The following is a 21101-nucleotide window of genomic DNA, read 5'->3' as shown; positions in this document are numbered from 1 at the left end:
TAGATGTGTGGAGTGTCCCTAGACAAACAAAATTGCAATATACATTGCATCAGCCATACTCCAACAAGAAGTGAGCTTTTTGGTTTTGTGCATTTTGATGTGTTCCATTTTAACAAACTCCTCCTGGGGGGGTGTTGGATTCATGCCATGTTTGGTATCAAGATGTTGCAGATGTTAAATTGCAAAGCAATTTTGCGAAATCTCGCAAGATGTTGAAATTGCGTACCAATAAATTTCTACATTACGCCACGCAAAAAGGAAGTCTGTCATAAATTCACCATGCATTGCCTGATATGGCTAAAACTTCAGAGGTTATAGTATATAATGGTTTTGATGTCATCCACATTCCCAATTTGACCCTCTGGTATAGTGCTGGTATATGGGGCTGGACAGTAATGATTCCATTGCCTAAAAACTCTGACTCATGAAATTTGGTACACACATCAGTCCTGGCCATTGCTACTCTGGGATGGAGGCATGGCCCCGGGCTTATCTGTGAGACTTCATAGTGCCATTGAGACTTCTGCCCAATATATAGTTTCACCTATCCATGTTAAATCTGGTGGGTGCGTGGGATGCCCCAAGATGAACAAAATTGCAGTATTCATTCTATTATCCATCCTCAACAGGAAGGGAGTTATTTTTGGTTTTGTGCATTTTGTCATAATCTCTCAAGGCAGTTTGGTGTGTTCATGCCATATTTGGTGTACATGATGTCAAGATGTTGCTGACTTTGAATTGTGAAGGGATTTGCGATATCTTGCAAGATGTTGAAATGGCGAAACAATAAATTTATGCCGTGCAAACAGGAAGTGTCAAATTTACCATGCACACTGCAAAAAACTGAAAACTGAATTTGAGGAGAAAATTACTTAATACTAGAAGTTATCGTGCCGCGTGGACAAAATCTTACTTAAGACATCTTAGAATAAGTTGGTTGCAATCTAGAACTAAGTTTTTAATAATCTCAGAATTGGTGTCTTGTATTCTTCTAATAGGAAATGCTAGATCGTTTCAACTATTCAAGATATTTTCACTTGCTAAGATATAATTTTTTGTAGTGCATTGCCTGATATGGCTCAAATTTCAAAGGTTATAGGATATGTTTCTGATGATATGCACATGCCCAAAGTGACCCTCTGGTATAGCTCCACCATTTGGACACGGACAGTAATAACTCCATTGCCAAAAAAATTCATCACTGGTGGTACATACATTAGATACCCAGGCTTTTTTTTTTTTCACATCTCTGATGCGTGTGCATACTATGATGAGCAAATGTGACAGTTCGCGGACCCGGAGGTGCGAGTGCCCCTCATTGCCGCTTGCAGCATTATTATTATTGTTATTAATTTTTTTTTTCTTACACACTTTGCCATTTTGGAAATTTGGTACACACGTCAGGCATGCACACCGCTATTCAGCAATTAGGGGCTTGGCTCCGGGGGACTCTATAGCGCCCCCATATGTCATTGAGACACCTCCCTGGTATATAGTTTCACCTATCCGTGTCAAATTTGGTAGGTGTGTGGAATGCCCCAGATGAACAAAATTTCAGTATATATCAGTCATACTCACCAGGAAGAGATGTTTTTGGTTTTGTGCATTTTGACACGTGTTACATTTTAACGTACTCCTCCTCGGGGGTTTGTTGGATTCATGCCATATTTGATGTGAATAAAAGTGATTTATACTTGATGGTAAGTTTTGGACAGGTATGGAGCTAAGATTTGCACTTTAAGATAAGAGAAACTTTATTCATTCCTCGGTGACAATTTACGTGTTACAGCAGCTCACAAATAGAAAAGAGTCAGGACTAAATAGTAAAAAAAAAAAAGAGTGCAATAAAAGTTTTTTTTAAACTATACGAAAAATGTATCTATAAAGTAAAAACATGGGCTGTATACGTAATATACACAAATAATGAAGCTTAAATAAGAATAGTACTTCAACTGAAATAGAATATTGCACTAATTAAATACTTGCAGCTGAAATTGAAATGCGAGTATTATCTTAAAAATTCACTGCAGTGAAAGTTTGCATCATCTTTTAACCCCATCATGCAGAAATCCAAGTTTCCCACCTGTAAATATGACTTAATTGGGTCTTCTGGTGTAATATTTCAGTTTCCAACACCAGTTGAACACAGCAGTCACCTTGCAAATTTACCTAAGCTTTATTTCTCGTCATTGAAGTTTTGCATAGTTATGTTCAGTCCTGTTGCTGTGAAATCAGATTTCAGCTTTTATTTGTTTTCTAGACACCCCAGTTAAGAAAAAGAAGCTGGGGAAGAACCCTGATGTCGACACAAGCTTTCTTCCAGACAGGGAAAGAGAGGTAGCACTTTGATTTTTGATGCACTTCCCTGTTTGTTTAGCGGACATGTGAATGTATTTTTCAAATCGCAACCTGTATGATGCATGTTGTGCTGTTCAGTGAGTCAGCAGAGTTTTGACAGTGATGTGACATCCTTATTAGTTGTCCTGCAAACCAGAATTCTAGCTTTCTGGTATGCGACTAAACCTGACCAGGAAAGAGGCATTTTGATTGACTTGATAAGCCACTAGACTGTACTGTAGATCCTGTACTGCATCCACACTGAGATTTGACACTCTCAATCTCCCAATTTTTTTATTGCTTTTTTTTACTTTTTTATTTTATAATAATTGCAATGAATTGCCATAATCAGCACTACACAAGACCTAACGAGTGTTAATTTGTGGGGCCTTTGACAAGGGTGCTAGAATAAGGTAAGAGAGAACTTTGTCATTGTGTTTTGTTGTTTCTAAAACAGTTTAGCAGGTCTCGGTACTGGCAGTCCAAAATGAAAGGAACATGGAATAAAAATCCTGCAGATCGCCATTTGTGACTATATTTTGTGTTTAAGTGAGTTGGGTTGTGTTTACATGCGTGTTTGTGTCCAGGAGGAGGAAAATCGCCTGAGAGAGGAGCTTAGGCAGGAGTGGGAACGGAAGCAGGAGAAAATCAAGGGTAAGTGATCTGAAAATAATTATTGTATATATCTTAATGTGAATAAAGCTGTTGTAATATATCTGATATTACACTTATTTCTACTCTTCTGATAAGGGAATCTTTTATTTGATTTTTGTTTTACAGGAATCTGTATTGTTTTGATAACCCAATACGGTTAATTGTGTTTTAAGATAAGCTGTTGAATGGCATAAAGCCCATGATTACATCAGATGTGGAGAGAAAATAATCCAAACAATGACGGCAATAAAGAAATATGGGGGGGGAGGAATCTCCTCAAAAGCACTGCTGTATGCAAAACTTGTAACACTGCAATAAAACACCATTGGCAGCACCACAAACCAGTAGGTAGGGTAGGATAATGTTAACCAAACTATAGGGATGGAATAGGGCTATTTACTGTGTTTTTATTTGCTGCTTTTTTTTTTAAATGCATATTAAAAAGGCAAGAAACTAGTCCGCTAATTAACTTTTGATGAGGCACACCTGTTAATTGAAAAGCATTCCAGGGGACTATCTCATGAAGCTGGTTAAGATGTAAAGCATCAAGGTAAACACTGGATACTTTGAAGAATCTAAACTATGAAGCTTTTTTGAAAGTTTTTTTTGTTTACATGCGAGAGTTGGCAGCTCCAGAGAAAGCTGACATCATTGCCAGTGAGCTTTTTAGGATCTTTTGGGGACAATGAGCTTTCACCTGAGTGCCTTAATGGCACTCCATCTTTGAGAAAGTGCTGTGCTCCATCAAGGCACTCGGGTGAAAGCTCATTGTTCCCAAAAGATCCTAAAAGCTCACTGGCAATGATGTCAGCTTTCTCTGGAGCTGTCCACTTTTGCATGTCACATGATTGATAGTGCTGTGCAATACATGCATTTAGCAGATGCTCTTATCTCACGTACAACATACCCAGAGTCGCCTGAGGAGCAGTTGGTGGTTAGGTACCTTGCTCAAGGGCACTTCAGCCATTTCTGCTGGTTTAGGGAATCAAACCGATGACCTTTTAGTCCCAAAGCTGCTTCTCAGACCATGGCTTCCCCAGATAATTCCATACATGTTCCATATGTTATTTCATAGTTTTGATTTCTTTGGTATTGTTCTACAATGTAGAAAATGGTCAATGTACAGGGAAAAAAAAATGAATGAGTAGGTCTGTCCAAATTTGACTGGTACTGTAGGATCTGTGATTGAAATGTTGCTTGTTTTAACAATATTTTAAAAATGTGTAACCTTTTACATGTTTTGCATACAGCTTTCTCATTTTAACAGCATATCACAAATATGCCAAAAGAGCAATAACCATAGTTATGCATTTTTGTTTATAGGTGCCTTTTAAGGCACTCAAGGACACCTTAAAACTAAATTCAAACATATGGTAGTAATCAGCAATGAAGCAAGACATTGTTACAGGACCTCAGTAATTCAACAAGGTATAAAATACACAACATTTAAAATAAACATAATTGCAAAAGCCATTAGCATTAGTCAGACAGAATAGGGAAGTTTGAAGAGCTGTTTTAAGGTGGTATTTGAAGGTTGGAAGAGAATCATTATTTGGGCCAACAGGGCTAAAGGCTTTAAATCCCATGGTAATCAAACAAGCAGGAGGTGTAGTGAGATTAATAGAAGAGCAGCAGTGGTTGAGAAAGTGTGCAGATAAGGTGATTGGAGAGATATGGAGGTGCTGTGTTTGTGTCTTAGTGAGAAGCAGAATCTTTTTATTTAAGGAAGACTGTGAAGCTGCTGGAGGACAGGAGTAATATGTTCGATGGAAGGGTTTTTGGTAATGATGCGGGCAGCTGTATTTTGAACCCATGGAAGTTTATGGAGGCATTTGTAAGGAATACCAGAGAGAATAGGTTTGCAGTAGTCAATGTGAACTGTAATTGGAGCATGTAGAAGACTAGCAGTGTAGTGAGGCATAAGACATGGATTTGCATGACAGCGGGGGATATTCTGTTATCAGAGCACTCTTATTGATATAAGACCAAGATAAGGAATGTAATATAAATGAAACCATGATAAATCGGATCATGTTCTTTTTCACTTTTAAAATGGTGAAGGAGCCAGCAAAATTCATGTAAAAAAATCAAACGGGAATATTTTAGGGAAATTAAACGTAAAATCCTGGTTGCAGAAGTGTGCACACCCATAAGAAAAGTCTTTGTCACATGTACACTCAGGCTACGTTCACACTGCAGGCTGAAGTGACTCAAATCCGATCTTTTCGCCCATATGTGACCTGTATCCGATCTTTTATTGACAATATGAACGACACCGATCCGATTTTTTTCAAATCCGACCCAGGCTGTTTGGATATGTGGTCCTAATTCCGATTCCTATCTGCTCTTTTCATATGCGACTTCAGTCTGAACCGCCAGGTCGCATTCATCCGACTTACACGTCATCAACAAGCCACAAACGTCACTATTCTGCGTTGAAGTAGGCGGCGGGTCTCTCAAAAAAAAGTTACAACAACATGGCGCATAATCACGGGCGCAGATAGAGGGTGGGACTCGTCCCATCCAGATTTAAATTCACCTCGTTCGGTCCCCCCCACTTATAGGGAGGAAAAAACGTCTATGCTGTCTTTCTTTGCATAAGGCAAACCTCACGGAAAAATCAAAAGACTAATTACCATTCGGTTTATTGAGGTGCACAGCAGTGTATACATAGTTGCAACAACTCGCATAAAACAAAGACTGATATTCGGTTGGTTGAGCTGCGCGGACTGCACAGGTTGCGAGCTCGAGCTTGGTTGCTATGGTAACCCACAAGTTTGACAGGCATATCGGGGTTGGTTTGCTGGCAGCTTTGTCCCCCCCAGTTCAAAAAACGCATCTGCGCCCCTGCGCATGACATCAATGCGAGGGACGCTTTGGGCTGTGAAGGTTCTGAATCTTCTCAATGGAAGGACGCAGAGGTTAGGGAGCTGATTTCCATTTGGGGGGGGATACAGCTATTCAAGCTAGATTGGATGGATCATACCGCAACCAGGCGGTTTTACTTCCGTAAACACTGGCCATGCTCACTGCGTGTGACGTCGTCGTATCCTGCAATGCGCATGCGGAACACTTGGGTCGCTTTTCGTTCATACTGAGGATCACATACAAGTCGCATATATTTGTTAATGTGAACGACCTCACAAAAAAAATCGGATTTCACAAAAAAATCGGAATTGAGCATTAAGCCTTGCAGTGTGAACGTAGCATCAGACAGCAAAATTCCTCCTCTGCATTTAACCATTTGTTAAAGCAAGTCAGTTTGTTTGTCTGTTGTTAAAAGTGCTAGACATTTGTCACAAATTGGCTTTACAGAAAAATAAAGATGTTAAAAATATGGACTAATTTTATCCTTAATAAATTTTATTTATCCCTAATGATCAAGCCTGAGGCACCGGTGGTGAGGGGAAAAACTCCCTCAGACGACATGAGGAAGAAACCTTGAGGAACCAAACTCTAAAGGGAACCCATCCTCATTTGGGGATAACAGATAGCGTGATTATAGAAGCAAGTAATTTTATAACAGTGTACTATATGGTCACAAAGTACAATTGTATAACCAAGAAATTTATTATAGTTTTAACATGAAATTTATTTTGTTGAAGTGATCTATTGTTCATTGATTGAGACTTGAGTGTAAAACTGTACATGACAACTGCGGTCCTAAAGTTATCATAGCAAAACTGTATGTGTCCAAGAGCCATCTTCCATATGCTGTCCATCTGGGGCCATCCTCCACAGGAGCAATGTGATGAGACTCCAGCCAGACGTAGTACGTTAGGATCGATCAGGCAGGTCCGCGGAGTAGAAGAAATAGAAGGATGAAGTAGTAGTAGTAGGAGTCGGCACCATTAGTATCTTAGGGTTGATGTGTCACTCCACACAGCGAGTGAGCGAAAGAAAGAACACACGTTGTTGGGTATGTCCAGTGTCCTCTAATAGTTAGGAATAGTATATGCTGTATGCTGAGCACAAGCTGGGATTCCGGCAAGACTAACTATGACAGCATAAATAAAAGGGAGAGTCAAAAGGTAACACTGACATGAGGGAGCCCTGGGACATAAAATGGCCAGCCACTCCACTGTCAACAAACCTGAGTGAACACATGGGGGGGTGACAGCATCAATACATCCCAGTTTACTAAGACATCAAATGCACCTGTTTGCTTGTAAATCATCTTGCAGTCTTTTTGGTTTAAAAAACCCCCAACTATCTTGGCACATCTTGATTTACCAGTTTTATTCCACTCTTCCTTGCAAAAATATTCTTGATCAGTTAATTTGTGAGGGTATCTCCAGTGCATAGCCTTCAAGTCATTCCAGCTGTTTAACTGGTATTTGGAGCTGTGCATGATTTCCATTACCTTGACTAGAGTCCCAGTCCCAGCTGAAGACAAGCAGCCTCACCGCAAGATATTTCCATCACCATGCAGGGTTTCCCGCAGAAAATCAGTTAGTCAAGGTGGTGACCAGGGGGAAGGGGGCATTGCCCGGGGGGCAGTGGCGGCTGCGACAGTCGAGCCGGGGGGCGGACAGTGTCCTGTTTGGGCGACGTTGACAAGAAATCTGGATCACAGGGCCAACAACTTCTTTAAGGGCAACAGCCTTCTTTTATTTACTGAACTCTTTTTTTTATAAATAAACAAAACAGTTAAAGTGCAATAACAAGATAACAGCATATAATCACACAACATGTGCAAGTATTCTAGTGTGATACAACTAGAGAAAACCACGTGCAATTGTCAAACATAGCGGTAGCCTTGATAAGAAACTAAACGAAGGAATTGCAGAGCCTATCTAACAATGCATGGGCAAGCAGTTGATAGGACACTCTAAATATGTTTAATTTACATGAATAATTATCTTACCTCCACATGTCCTTCCCACGACGACGACAGGTTGTATGATATCCAGTTGCCGGGTAATTAGCCTCTTCCCGTAAAAAAAAAAAAAATGTTGGCATAGCAACAGGTGATAGATGGCGCGGTAACATATTTAACCAGCAGATGCCGCTATTCGGCCTCATCGCGATGCGGCCGTATTTTAATTGTCCATGCATGCGTGGATGCGGCAGATTTATTTATTTCCCCCCCCCCCCTCCTCTCCAGGCGGACGTAGTCAAGGCGGGGGGCAGTTGTTGTCAAGCCGGCCGCCCTAACTATAGACTCCTTTCACATGACGTCACCGCGCCGCGAGATTTTGTTAGGCGCCATATTGGAAGACCAAGTACATGCACTCTCAATATAAAACAAAGTACGAGCGAGAGTAAAGTGACACGATGGATGATAATTCGGGTTATGTGAGTACATTACCAGTTGCAGAAAGGGCACGGTATGTGGAGAAACTGGCTGTGATTGATGGGTTTGACCCATATGATAAGACTCAGAAAAAATTATGTGAATCCAAGCACACAGTTTAACGCAAAAGTTCGTTTATATCCCGACCTTGTCAGCTGTCAGATTTGTTAATGGACCCGGTAAGCTGGTAAATAATATATATATATATATATATATATATATATATATATATATATATATATATATATATATATATACATATATACACTTTTTTTTTTTTTTTTTTCTTTACCAAATTCTAACAGAAAACGAGAGCGCCCGAAAGGGAAAACCGAGCCGCCTCACGGCTGTAATGCAAATTGCTTTCCTCCTCGGTATACAAGTGCGCTTCCATGGCAGGGAAAAAGAAACTACATTCTGCCGCCTATGTAGTCCCCTATTTAAACAAATAGGAGTCATTCAGGATTCAGCCATGTTTTTGCTCCGTGTTTTTGCTAGACCAAAGTTATACAGTATTATGAGCTTTAAATTGCATAAATAAAACCATTTGGTGAAACTTTGAAGAAGAGATTGTACTGGTTTAAAGTTTTTACCTAACGTTTTCATGTCGACTCCAATTAATACACTAGTAGAATCGATGACTAGTTTAGTAGACCAAAACTTTTTTCAATTTTTGACTGTACCAGCCTGAAAAAACTTGCGACAGTCAAATGGAAAAAAAAGCAAGCTGGTCATGTTGTACTGGACTAATCTATGACTGAGTATAGTAAGTGATACTAGTACTGATACAATAAAACAGACGACTGTAATCTGGTAGGCAGCACGATTTATATTATTTCTCCGTGTCAGATACATAAGGAGGACCGGACACCAATTCTGCCATCTGTTTGCTACCCAGGCATTGTAAACTATTTGTTGTTTACACCCCGTGCCTACACTGCTGATGACTTGAAAGCCTACAAAGGGCTACAGGCTTACAATTATGTTGTTAGTGGCTTGGTTCGTGATATTACAGCTGTTATTAAGAATAACCTACACATAGTTATGGCCAAGGTAATCTTGTTGATATTTATCTTTTAATAATATCTTTTCAGTTGAAAAATTAATACTTTTGTTACTAGTAAGGTATCCATAATTTAGGTTAATTTATCCAAATTATACATATGTATTTATGATATATGCCTACACAACAACTATGTTTTATTTATATAATAGGAGAGCAAGCCCCAAACCATCCTTTATTATTATTATTATTATTAAATTGTAGAAGTCTGGGAGGCTTGCTCCTCATACAGTTATCAACTTGGGGCCAATTTAGCATGTTTTAAATCTGAATTTCTTGCGTTTGCTTACCTCAAAGTGTCCGCAGATCATGCACAGACTTATCCATTATATCCACAGTTTTTTGCCAAGTCTCACACAGGTTTCTTTCAAGTCTACTGTTGGGCCAATAAATCATAAATAAAACAGTTCAGATTTGTTTGTTTAAGTCGTTTGCCACTCCACTTTATTCTCGTGGGTTCACATACCGCTGCCGTTATTTCCCCCCAATCACAAGTTTGTTGGTCTTCCAAAATGGCGCAGGGTCTGTTTACTTCCGGTTTCGGGTGACGTCAGTGAAAGGGGTCTATAAAGCGCTGCGGGAAACCCTGCCATGTGTCCTTTGGTGATAAAATGACTTTGTGCCAAACATCTTTTACAATTATGCACAAAAAAGCTCTATCTTGGTCTTGTTAGACTATAACATACAGGGATGAGAATTTTCCACCGATCAGACCAAAATGATCGTTTTTGAGATCGATGTAAATCCGTGGAGAAATTTTCGGGGGGGTATGGTTAACGACCTGTGTTCACCTTATAATGTCTTGATTCTTGGTGGGCTCTGGGTTAACACACTCGAGTCTTTTGACATGTTCTAATTAACATTCACTTTTGCGACAATGTTCGACTTATTTGCGGTAGAATTTTCGGGAAATCCCATCGCGTGCAGTGTATAAACACAAGTACACATGCTCTCCACGCGTGGCTTGCAATCGCCGTTCACCGACCGTACACACTGTCTGACGGTACGCATCGGTAACATCGGAAAGACACGTATTCAGGCTGGATATTTTAGCATATCGACAATGGCAAAAGTCCTAGATAAGAAAGAAGAGGATCGAGCGAGGGAGATTGATAAAGGTGCAGGAATAAAGAACTGTTTTCGATGGGCTTGGTTAGAAAGAACACTGAATGTCGAGATCGACAAGCAGACTGTCACAACGAAGCTCGGTGATCACATACGGAAAATAGACGTCCCAGGAAAAGTACTTTGCTCATTGTGTTCTGACATGATAAACTACGCTAGTAGAGGGGCAAGGACTATCGAACTTCACATATACACCAAAAAACCACAAAGGTCAGTCGAAAATGATTTTGCCTGTTCAATGATTCATTGTATTTAAAATGTGTATCGCACGAATCAGTGTGTGTGTGTTTGTGTGTATATAAAATATCAAATACATGTCATAAGTGTAATGGGGTTAGCTTATCTAATGTAGCATGTTGGGGAGAATCATAGTATCATATCTATATTTCTGATAAAATTTTAGGTATGATACCATGTATAACTCTCCTACTTATTGCTCATTTCATGGGGGGGGGGGGGGAAGAATTGCTGGCATGTGCCACGCGAGAGCGTCTGCCCAAATTTTTTAGGCCAAGTTGAACTTGTAGTTTTTGATTTAAAAAAAAAAAAAATTCCAATATGTAATGCCAATTGTACATGCCTGTTCTTTAATTCAAAATCACCATCTTGATCTTCAAATTGACCATATGGTATATGTATTGCATTACACAACATCCTGTCCAGATAAAACCTAGTTATTACACACAACAGTTGAAAGGAAAGTGATGTTGAATGTTGCCTGCTTAATATGCAAGACCGCCTGCTACCATGATAACATCAGAAGAAAGCTTAAGAGAATTATATGATAGAACTTTTTTCTGGTTTGCACTTCATTTTAAAGGATTAGAGTATTCAAAGACATGAATAGCAAAAATGCAGAAATATAATACTGTAGAGCTCGTTTATATTAAAAGGTGCATTGATTTTTTTTTTTTTTAAATCAAATGTGAATTGATTAAAAACAAGTCTCTTGTACCATATTAATCATTTTCACCTGGTAGTCCACCAAGAAGGGGAGTTTATTTCCAAATAAATTGCAACTTTTTGCTGATAAAATTAATGGTTTGGGGGTAAAAAAAAAAAAAAAATAGCCAAAAATCATTAGCTCCCAGCCCTTGGGCCTGCTGGGTGCCTGCGGCCCCCAAACCCCCGGTTTTTTTCAGACTTTTAAAATATTTTTCATTCTCATCCCTGAACATATTTTGTTACATGGTTTTGGCAAAATTTAGGAAGGCTGGGGTATTTTTTTGAGAGAGGGCCTCTGTATAACCACCCTACCTCCATAGCTCAGACATGGAAAGAATACAAGAGATCGTCACATGCGGTGAGTGACCAGTACTCGCCAGATATTCCTACAGCTTTGTAGGGGCCTCTCAGCATAATTTGCAAGAAAGACACTTGGGGGGGGGGGATATTTTGCCTATTAAAGTATTTACTATTTCATTGTTCTATTTGCAATGAATACATTTCACAAACTCAGGGTTGTCTTTCATATAAATGGGTTGTGAAGGACTTGCATCACAGGGGTTCCTGACACCCCCTCCCAAGTCCTCAACATAATTCCCATTGTGTAGGTAGAGTACACAAGTACACATGTTGGTAACGCTATGTTCTTCAGCTTCTTTAATGTTAAAGATTTTGCAGTCATACAACAACAGACAGAATTATTGAATCTGTGGTTCAAATCCTAAAATATTTGTCTTGGCTAAATTTCTCATATAACTTTGGAGAAATCACAATTGCAATTTGAATAATTCCTTGAGCTTTTCGTATAGCTTGGTGCAAAGCATCAGTTTCAAAGATGCTGGAGTTCACAGATTCACACTGAAATTCAATGAATGGAAATTTTGCAGTTGGAGTTCTATGTCTGTCCATTTGTTATGGATGATGGAATTCAAAGTGGAATCTATTGACTGACTTGAAAAATATCTAAATTTTGAATCAGTGTGAGCACAATCTGGATAACCTTAAGAGTTTCACTGGGTTGGTCCAAGACCAAATAACTGGTAAGAGACTAGAATAAGCAGTACTTCACCCTAGGAGGAGCAGGATCCCTGGTTCTCCTGACTTCATCAGTAATCAGTATTTTTGGCACTAATAGGTAGGGGAGAGCAGAGAGACTTGGGACAGGTTTTCAGCTTTTGTAGATTGTGTGAATTTCTTTGCAGGCTGTGTCACGTTCATATTGCATTAGAGTATTTACTATACCCTCTTACCACATTAGTTTCTCAGCTACATACTGGCCTTCAGGCTTCACTTTGTCATTATTTTTTGTGGGGAGACAGACTTTGAGGGGAGGTATGGGACCTTGGGACATAGTGGGGAGACATGAAACAAAAAATACTGCGGCCTACGTGATTTTAGTTTTTATTTATCAAAACTTGTAACATGAGCTGTATGAACACACAATGCTGGTACAGTGATAGAAAAATGTCAGTTTACCCAAAATCTGACTCATCAAAACGGTTCCATTCTCAAGAAGGAATGAAATCAGCCTAATCTTCATGCAGGTACATGCCCACATTTTTAACACACTTGTTTAATAACAATTTTATATTTGAAAACCACAAGGAAAAAAAACCCCTGTAAAACAAACTGTCCCAACTCTCCCCATGTGGCCATTTTTTTGGGAAAAAAAACATTTTTTTTTAAACCCAGAATTTAAGCTTAACAAATGTTGCCAGGCAAAACAAACCTCGCCCGGTAGCACTTATTTTAGTGTTATAACAACTAATTCAATCTCAAGTGTGGTCTCTGTTCTTTCAAGGTCACTAATGAGAGAATTTTGTTTCATAAGTATAGTGTAAAGACTCTAAATATCTGCTAAGAAGCTTTAAAAAAAACACTTTAAATTTTTTATTTTCCTTTTCAGAAGGACCAAACAAAAGCTGTGGTAATCAAAAGGTAAATTTTCTTAAACACCACTTGCTTGATATATAGAATCGGTAGCCTTGGCGAACCACGAGGTGAATTTCGTTTATCTTTTTATCTGTTGATTATCTTCCGATACTACGAAGTTGTAACGAGGTTTCTCTTTCATTTCTAGTTCTGATTAGTTCTGAAGTTTATCAAGAAATAGAACGGGTAATCAAACTTGATAAGTGCTGATTGGTTACAAATGCTGTGTCTTAAATCACACTTGTTCACTATGACCTACTCACTATATAGGGAATTACTATATAGAGGACTATATAGTGAGCTTGTTGATTAAATGATAACTTCTTTGCTGTGGCTTTTCTTCTTTGCCGCAGCACTACTTTTCGTGATGCATTGTGAGATACTTTGAGTGCATTATATAGGGTGTAATAATGCTCACTATACATTCGGACAGCACTACAAAATGGCGACCTAATGATCTAGTCCACTATGTAGTGAGTAGGGAGTGATTTGGGACACATTCGGGACCATTTGCACCAAAAATGATTGACCTCTTTGGTAGCCTTGGCCGGATGACCCTCAAAAGGTCATCCAGTCATTCTATTTGAGACCAATGCCCATCTATCCTGAAAGTTTCATGAGGATTGGTCCAGCCATTTTCCCGTAATGTTGCTAACAAAGAAACCCCACTGAAAACAATACCTTACCCCCTGGTGGACTCTGTCCTGGGCGAGGTAATACATCAATAAATAATATTGGCTGGCTTTGCATGGTCCATTCAGCTAGCGTGATATTGAACTCGTCTTCGTCTCGTTCAGTATCCTGCTAGCTGAATGGAATATATCTGATAGACCATGAAAAAAAGCCTTTATTATTATACATGCACACTTCATATCAGTATTCTCAAAGGCAAGCACTAGCTTACCTGCCACTCAGTGCTTTTAGCATGGCAGTCCAGCCGGTGTGGCTTTCGTTAACACTACTGCTTAACGCTAGCACAGTCAAGCAAATGCTAATGATCGAGAAACTAAGATTTCTGTCTCCAGACTCTTCTTCCATGCATGCTCGCCACAGTATTTTTTCACTCGTACTTAAGTATTCATTTCCCTGTGTAATTTATTTACTTTTAAAATCAACATTGACAGCTATACACAACAGAGCTACCTGGCAGCCAAAATTCTCTCAAAACCTTCCGTTTTCAACAAAGCAAACCTGGTGGCCATGTTTTTGTTTACAAATTGTTAGTTGCTTGCTAACGCGGAAGTTTGACAGCTCCGATGTGTGACGTCATGTCTTGACAATGTGCAATATTGTGACAATATTGCACGCTCATTCTCCACTGGGTAGAGTGGCGTAATATATGTAGGATAACCAATATGATAATATTGCATGCTATCGAAACGAATTAGATTAGATAGAACTTTATTGATCCCTTTGGGAGGGTTCCCTCAGGGAAATTAAAATGAATGAAACCCACTAAAAGGGAATAGAATAAATGTTTTTATTCCATGGAAAAAGTGGCCTGAATGTATAATACTGCATATTACATAGACATGAGTGTTTTGCTGGGAAATACACCCACTCGTATTTTTCATATGAACTACATCCGGACAGCGATCATGACATATTTCTCTGTATGTCACTTGTGAAGGAATCGATGAATTTTGATAAATTTGGGTACTTTGTGAATGTGTTTATGTAATAAAAAGAATCACGCATTGCTGTGAAGGTCCCCCCCCCATGTTGAAAAACTCACATTTTTCATATGAAATGCATCATGGGTCTGAGTGTGACATTTCTTGGTATTTCGTTCTGATGTCACTCCCAGTGTTTTCCCATTGACGACACGCATTATCAAAATAGCAAGCCAGTTCAAAATATTAAAATTTATGGTTGGGATTTTTTTTTTTTTTTGGGTGGATGTGTCCATATAATATAAAAACCATTACATAGTGGCACGAAGATATGAAGTTTATCATCTTGTGTTGAAAATGTTTTCACTCATTTGCTTTGCTCACATGTGATGCATACATTCACCGCTCAAAGATAAACTTAATATCTTTGCGCTACTGTGTAATATCCTCTGTTTATGGTGACTCTAGGCTACATACTTTAATTCTTAACAAATCCCCCAATTCACCAGCGTGCATTATGCCATAGAATAGAGGTGGAGGCGAAGTAGAAAATACAAGTTTTGGTTGATAAAATATTTAACTGCACAAACCTTGCTGTGTAGCTTTGTGGCTCCAAAGGAAGTAGTTTACTCTAAGGGGCAACATCTAACTTCTCATGGAATCTAAAACCTGATTGGTTGAAATTGATTTTTGAGAATACAAACTGTCCCAAGTCTCCCTGCTCCTCCCCTACTGAGCATACTTCTGAATAATAATCTATATTGGATCCTTAACTCTGAGGCCCAAAAACAAGCCAGAACTCATTTTTGGGCCTCAGCTATTTCAGCTTTGTGCTAAATGGGTGAAATAAAAATAAAATTTTACAAACTGAACGAACTTAACAAAATGTATTTAAAGTTGACACCCCCACTCCCCCATTCAGGTGAAGAGATTGAAATCACTTTCAGTTACTGGGATGGATCTGGACACCGGAAAACAGTCAAGGTATCCACAATGACTGCATAATAGAAGCAACATATTACTCAATTTTCCCAGATTGAAACTTGCCTTTACTGTGTTAGTATTACTACAACTAGTGTAGGAATGTCCTTTTCCCAAGGTTTTCTTCTGTATACATAATGTTCTGGATGTGATGCATACAGTCCCCTCTGAAATTGTTGGAATGGAAGGATAATTCTTTTTGTTTTTGCTATGAGACAATAGATCATATTTCCAGCTTTAATTTCCTGATATTTACATCTAGATGTGTTACAGCTTTAGCACTTTTAGTGGACCATCCAGTTTTTAGGTGAGCTAAAGAATTAGAACAGGCCATCTTAAAACATTTAAACAAAGTAGCCAAAATTATCAACAGATTGTAAAGGAATAACAGTTTTGATGTCAAATGTCTGTTGCGTTGCAGTGATATCTGCTGACATTAGCATGCTAGCCCTGAGACAGGATAGTGAGTTCCTGTAATGTAAAGAAAGTACAAAATTTTCAAAAACATCCAGGAATGGGGATGCCAGGGCCTCACTCTGGAGCCAGGCTTGGGGGAGGGGCTCATTGGCGAGCACCTGGTGGCCAGGCCTTTACCCATGGGACCCAGCTGGGCACAGCCTGAAAGAGCATTATGGGTCCGCCCTCCTGTAGGCTCACCACCGGCAGGGGGGAACTGTAAGGGTCTGGTGCAGTGTGGATTGGGCGGCAGTATGAGGTAGGTGCCTTGATGATCCCATCCCCAACTGACAAAACTGGCTCTTGGAACATCGACCATAACCTCTGTGGCAGGAAAGGAGCCTGTGCTGGTGCAGGAACTACCGGCTAGGTATAGTCAAGCTCACCTCAACGCATGGTATGGTCTCTGGAACCAAACTCCTGGAGAGAGGCTGGACTCCATTCTAGAGTTGCCCTTGGTGAGAGGCGGTGAGCAGGTGTGGGTTTTCTCTCAGCCCCCTGTTTCACTGCCAGTATGTTGGAGTTCACCCTGGTGGATGATAGAGTTGCCAATGTGAGGCTTTAAGTTGGGGCACATGCTCTGACTGCTGTCTGTGCTTATGCACTGAACACCAGTTTGGAGTATTCGGCTTCTTCGAGGCCTTCCTTACTGGAAGGCACCCCTTTGGGTGACTGTCATTCTGCAAGAGGACTTTAACACTCATGTGGGCAGTGATCATGAAATGGAAGGGTGTAGAGGAAAGGCCCACCTCATCTAAACCAGAGTGGTGCTCTGATATTGGACTTCTGTGCTAGGCATAGTTTGTCCATAATGAACACCATGTTTGAGCATAAGGGTGTTCATAAGTATACTTGTTACCAGAGCACTCTAGGTCTTAAATCGATTATCGATTTTTTTTTTTTGTAGTCATATCATCAGACCTGCAGCTGTATGTCTTGGACACTTGAGTGAAGAGAGGAGCTGAGCTGTCAACTGATGATCAGATGGCAGGGGAAGATGCCAGACAGACCTGGGAAATTCAAACATATAATGTGGGTGTGCTGGGAACGTTCAGCAGAGCTCCTTATCAGAGAGATCTTCAACTTGCACCTCCAGCAGATCGAGAAGTTTCTGATTCTGCATCCTGAGAGGCTGGGGATATTGAGTCCAAATGGACCATGTTCCGTACCTGTACAGAGCTGTGGTTGCAAGGTTGTTGGTGCCAATCGTGGCAGCAACTCCTGAACCCGGTGGTTAAGGGGGGGGTGTCAAGCTGTAGAAGGAGACCTTATAAGCTTGGTTGGCTTGTGGAACTCCTAAAGCATCAGACAGGCCAAATGTAACATGGCTGTGGCAGTTGTGGAGGCAAAAACTCAGGTGTGGGAGGAGTTTGGTTAGGCCATAGAAAAAGATTGTTGGTCGGCCTTGAAGAGATTCTGGCAAGCTGTCAGATGACTTGTGTGTGTGGGGGGTGCTTTTCCCATGCTGTTTACAGCAAGGATGGAGCGCTGTTAACTTCAACTGGGGATGTATTTGGGTGGTGGAAGGAATACTTCAAGGATCTCTTGAACCTGTCCAACACTTCTTCCAAAGACAGTAGAGATGGAGGACTTAGAAGGACTTGCCCATAACTAGAGTTGAGGTAGTTTAAAAAAAAAAAAAACTCCTCAGCAGCAGGGCTGTGGGAGTGGATGAGATTTTTGTCCTGAGTTCCTGAAGGCTTTGGGCTCTCTTGGTTGATGTGTTTTCTTCATTGCATAGAGGTTAGGTACAGTGCCTCTAGACTGGCAGACTGTGGTGGTTCCCATCTTTAAGAAGGGAGACCGGCGTGTGTGATCCCCATAAAGTTGGAGCAGTCCTCTGCCTCCCTGGCAAGGTCTGTGCCAGGGTACTGAAAAGGAGGATTTGTCTGTTTAGTCAAACCTCAGATTCAGGAGAAACAATGCTGTTTTTGTCCTGGCTGGGGAACAGTGGACCAGCTCTTTTCTCTCTCAAAGATACTGAACGGGTCATGGGCGTTTTCCCAACCAGTCCGCATATGCTTTTGTGGACTTGGAAGGTGTACAACTGCCCCTTGTGTCTGGTCTTGTGTGAGGTGCTCCAGGAGTATGGGGTACCTGGCCTGGATCCCTGTATGAGTGGAGCAAGACATCTCTCTGGTCTTGGTTTGTTTTAACCACATGCATCTATTGCTCTCAAACCAAAATGTCTTCAGTGTGTAGCAAAAACTAAAGAATTGCCCTTGCTGTTCTAATACCTTTGGATGGGATGTGATCATTGTGTATAAAAAAGTAAATAAAACCATTATATACAACTTGAAAAAGCACGTTTACACACATTGGTAAATTAGTCAATTAAAATGTCTTGTGTTGATACTATTTTTAATGAAATGTGTCTGTCTATCTATCTATCTATCTATCTATCTATCATTTCTGACTCTAGATGAAGAAAGGCAATACTATTCAGCAGTTTCTACAAAGAGCCCTGGAGGTTCTGAGAAAAGACTTCAGCGAGTTGAGGCAAGAGCACAATGGGTTGATCAACTGAAATTTAAGTTGAAAAAGTCAGGCTACAAATATTGCTTGTTTTCAAAAAAGCTTTCCATTAACTTGTAGATCACATAGCCCAGGATGGGGACTGGGTTGTGGGGGTTTTTTTTGGGGGGGGGGAGGGGGGGGTTGTTTGTTTTCCCCCAGTGTTTCTCTGCCTTGAAAATGTCTTCTAAATGCAGAACAAAAAAAGCTTTTAATCCAAGCTTTTGAGTCCAGGTACTGGGGAATGACCAAAAGTAGACACTTTTTTTTTTTTTTTTTTTGTTTAATACATTCCAGTGCATGTATCCACTTTAAATTTACACATGATCTCAACATTTTTGTTCATATTTATAAGAACAAAGTACAGTTATGTTCAAACATTTACATGCATAGATGTGACTGTGATTTTCAATATTGGCTTTTAATTTTTTTTTTTTAAACTGTTCTTTTTCCTGTGACAGAATGATTGGACAACATGTATCTCTAATGGGGAGGAGAATTGGTGCACAAGTTGTAATTTATTTTGGGTTTTCTGAAATCAACACGGGTCAAAATTATGCATATAACTTCCTGTTAGTGATTTATGATTGACTACAGCTGGTAGCTTCTTTGTGCCACCATAAAAAGGGTCCCCCCCCCTTTCTTTGGGACAGCATTCATTGGATTGACCAACACACAGTATATAATGGAAAAGTCCAAGGAGATCTGAGAAACAAGATAATAGATTTATACAAATCAGGAATGTCTCTTGGAGCCATTTCTAAACAACTGCAAATTCTAAGAACATCAGTCCAAAATAAACTGAAACTTGTGCACCAAATTCTATTTTTATGTTGTGCAACCATTTTGCCACAGAAAAAGAACAGTTCAAAGGAATCATTAAAAGCCCAATATTGTCATGACATTCTTGTCCTTGTATGTAAAATTGTTACTGTATATTGTTAGCTTTATTACTGTTGTCATATTGTGTGTAAATTAAACTTTATCATAGGTATGTATGTACACGAAAAACAAGTGTTATATCTGGTTTGATACGATAGCGGTTTTGGCCATCTGTGTTAGGTCTTGGAACATATCCCCTGCAAATATGGAACTCCCACTGTGTATAATAATAAACTACTTACCATATGCATTTCGTAATTGTAATTGCCAGCAACAGATTTGTAACAAAGTATGAATAGCAGTCATTAATAGTTTCCAAATATGTTTTCATTATCAGTATCTTTTATGCTTATGAATGCCCCCCCGGTATACGTACAGAGTAGAAAGACTTGTAAATTTGACACTACTGTGTTCATTCTAATTGAAATTTGTTGTGAATTTAATTGATTTTGCGAGTGTTATCTTTTGTATTTGTGCCCGACAGGTCTGCTGGAGTGGAGCAGCTCATGTACATTAAGGAGGATCTGATCATCCCTCATGTAAGCACAATCACACAGTGTACACCCATCTGCCTGAATACCTAAAATAAGACCCTAATAACAGTGCGGATAAAATTACTATTTCAACATCACTGCTCAAAGCCTCACCAGTATTCAGGGATGAGAGCTTTTCGGCAGATTTCCACTTTTTCTGAGTAAAAATCGACATTTTTATATTATGCCAAATCCGTTGAGAATTTTTTTCATTTATTGAGGGGGGTTGGGGTATGTTCCTTCATGATACTCAAGCATCATTCATTCGTACGACGATGTTACATGTTTACAATTTCGCCATCTTTAGTCTCGCTAAGTCTCGTGGTAGAATACATGTTATCTACAATGTAATTGGCCAAAACATCGATGGCAAGAGCATGATAGCCAATCATAACAGTTCTTACAAAAGTACCCACATCCGTTCTATTTTATCGAAACTTGCACATGTTCATCGTCGCTGCTCTTCAAAAATACGTTTCTCTTTCATCTATCGTTTTATCTATCATGTACCTATATGATAGTCAGTAAATCTGAATTAATGCTGACAGTTTTGAAAACTTAAATATTTCAAAAGACTTTTTGAAGAACTCGTATGCAACTAATGAGGACATAGGGAGAAAAGGTCAGTCACCCTAAGAAATTTTATTTAATATTTGAACATTTTGATAATTAATAGAACTTAAGTTTAATGTGAATTTAGTTTGTCATTTTTGTTGATCATGAATTATAACCATACCCTTGAATGTAGAATGTGATTTTTTATTTTGAAT

At 39.5% G+C, this 21101-nt stretch overlaps 1 protein-coding gene across 1 annotated transcript in view; it reads left to right on the top strand.

Annotated features, from left to right (window-relative positions):
* Positions 1-21101, top strand: part of fam50a (family with sequence similarity 50 member A) — a 50668-nt gene that overhangs the window by 23186 nt on the left and 6381 nt on the right. The window contains exons 5-9 of the mRNA XM_060937316.1: positions 2261-2337; positions 2925-2991; positions 15888-15949; positions 18825-18901; positions 20283-20337. Of these exons, the coding sequence (XP_060793299.1) occupies positions 2261-2337; positions 2925-2991; positions 15888-15949; positions 18825-18901; positions 20283-20337 (338 nt within the window). The remainder of the gene's footprint in view (positions 1-2260; positions 2338-2924; positions 2992-15887; positions 15950-18824; positions 18902-20282; positions 20338-21101) is intronic.

This window comes from Neoarius graeffei, chromosome 13 (assembly GCF_027579695.1).
Source record: "Neoarius graeffei isolate fNeoGra1 chromosome 13, fNeoGra1.pri, whole genome shotgun sequence".
NCBI classification, from domain to species: Eukaryota; Metazoa; Chordata; class Actinopteri; order Siluriformes; family Ariidae; genus Neoarius; species Neoarius graeffei.
Note: the sequence above shows the minus strand (reverse complement) of the source record. Positions and strands in the feature narration are given on the sequence as shown.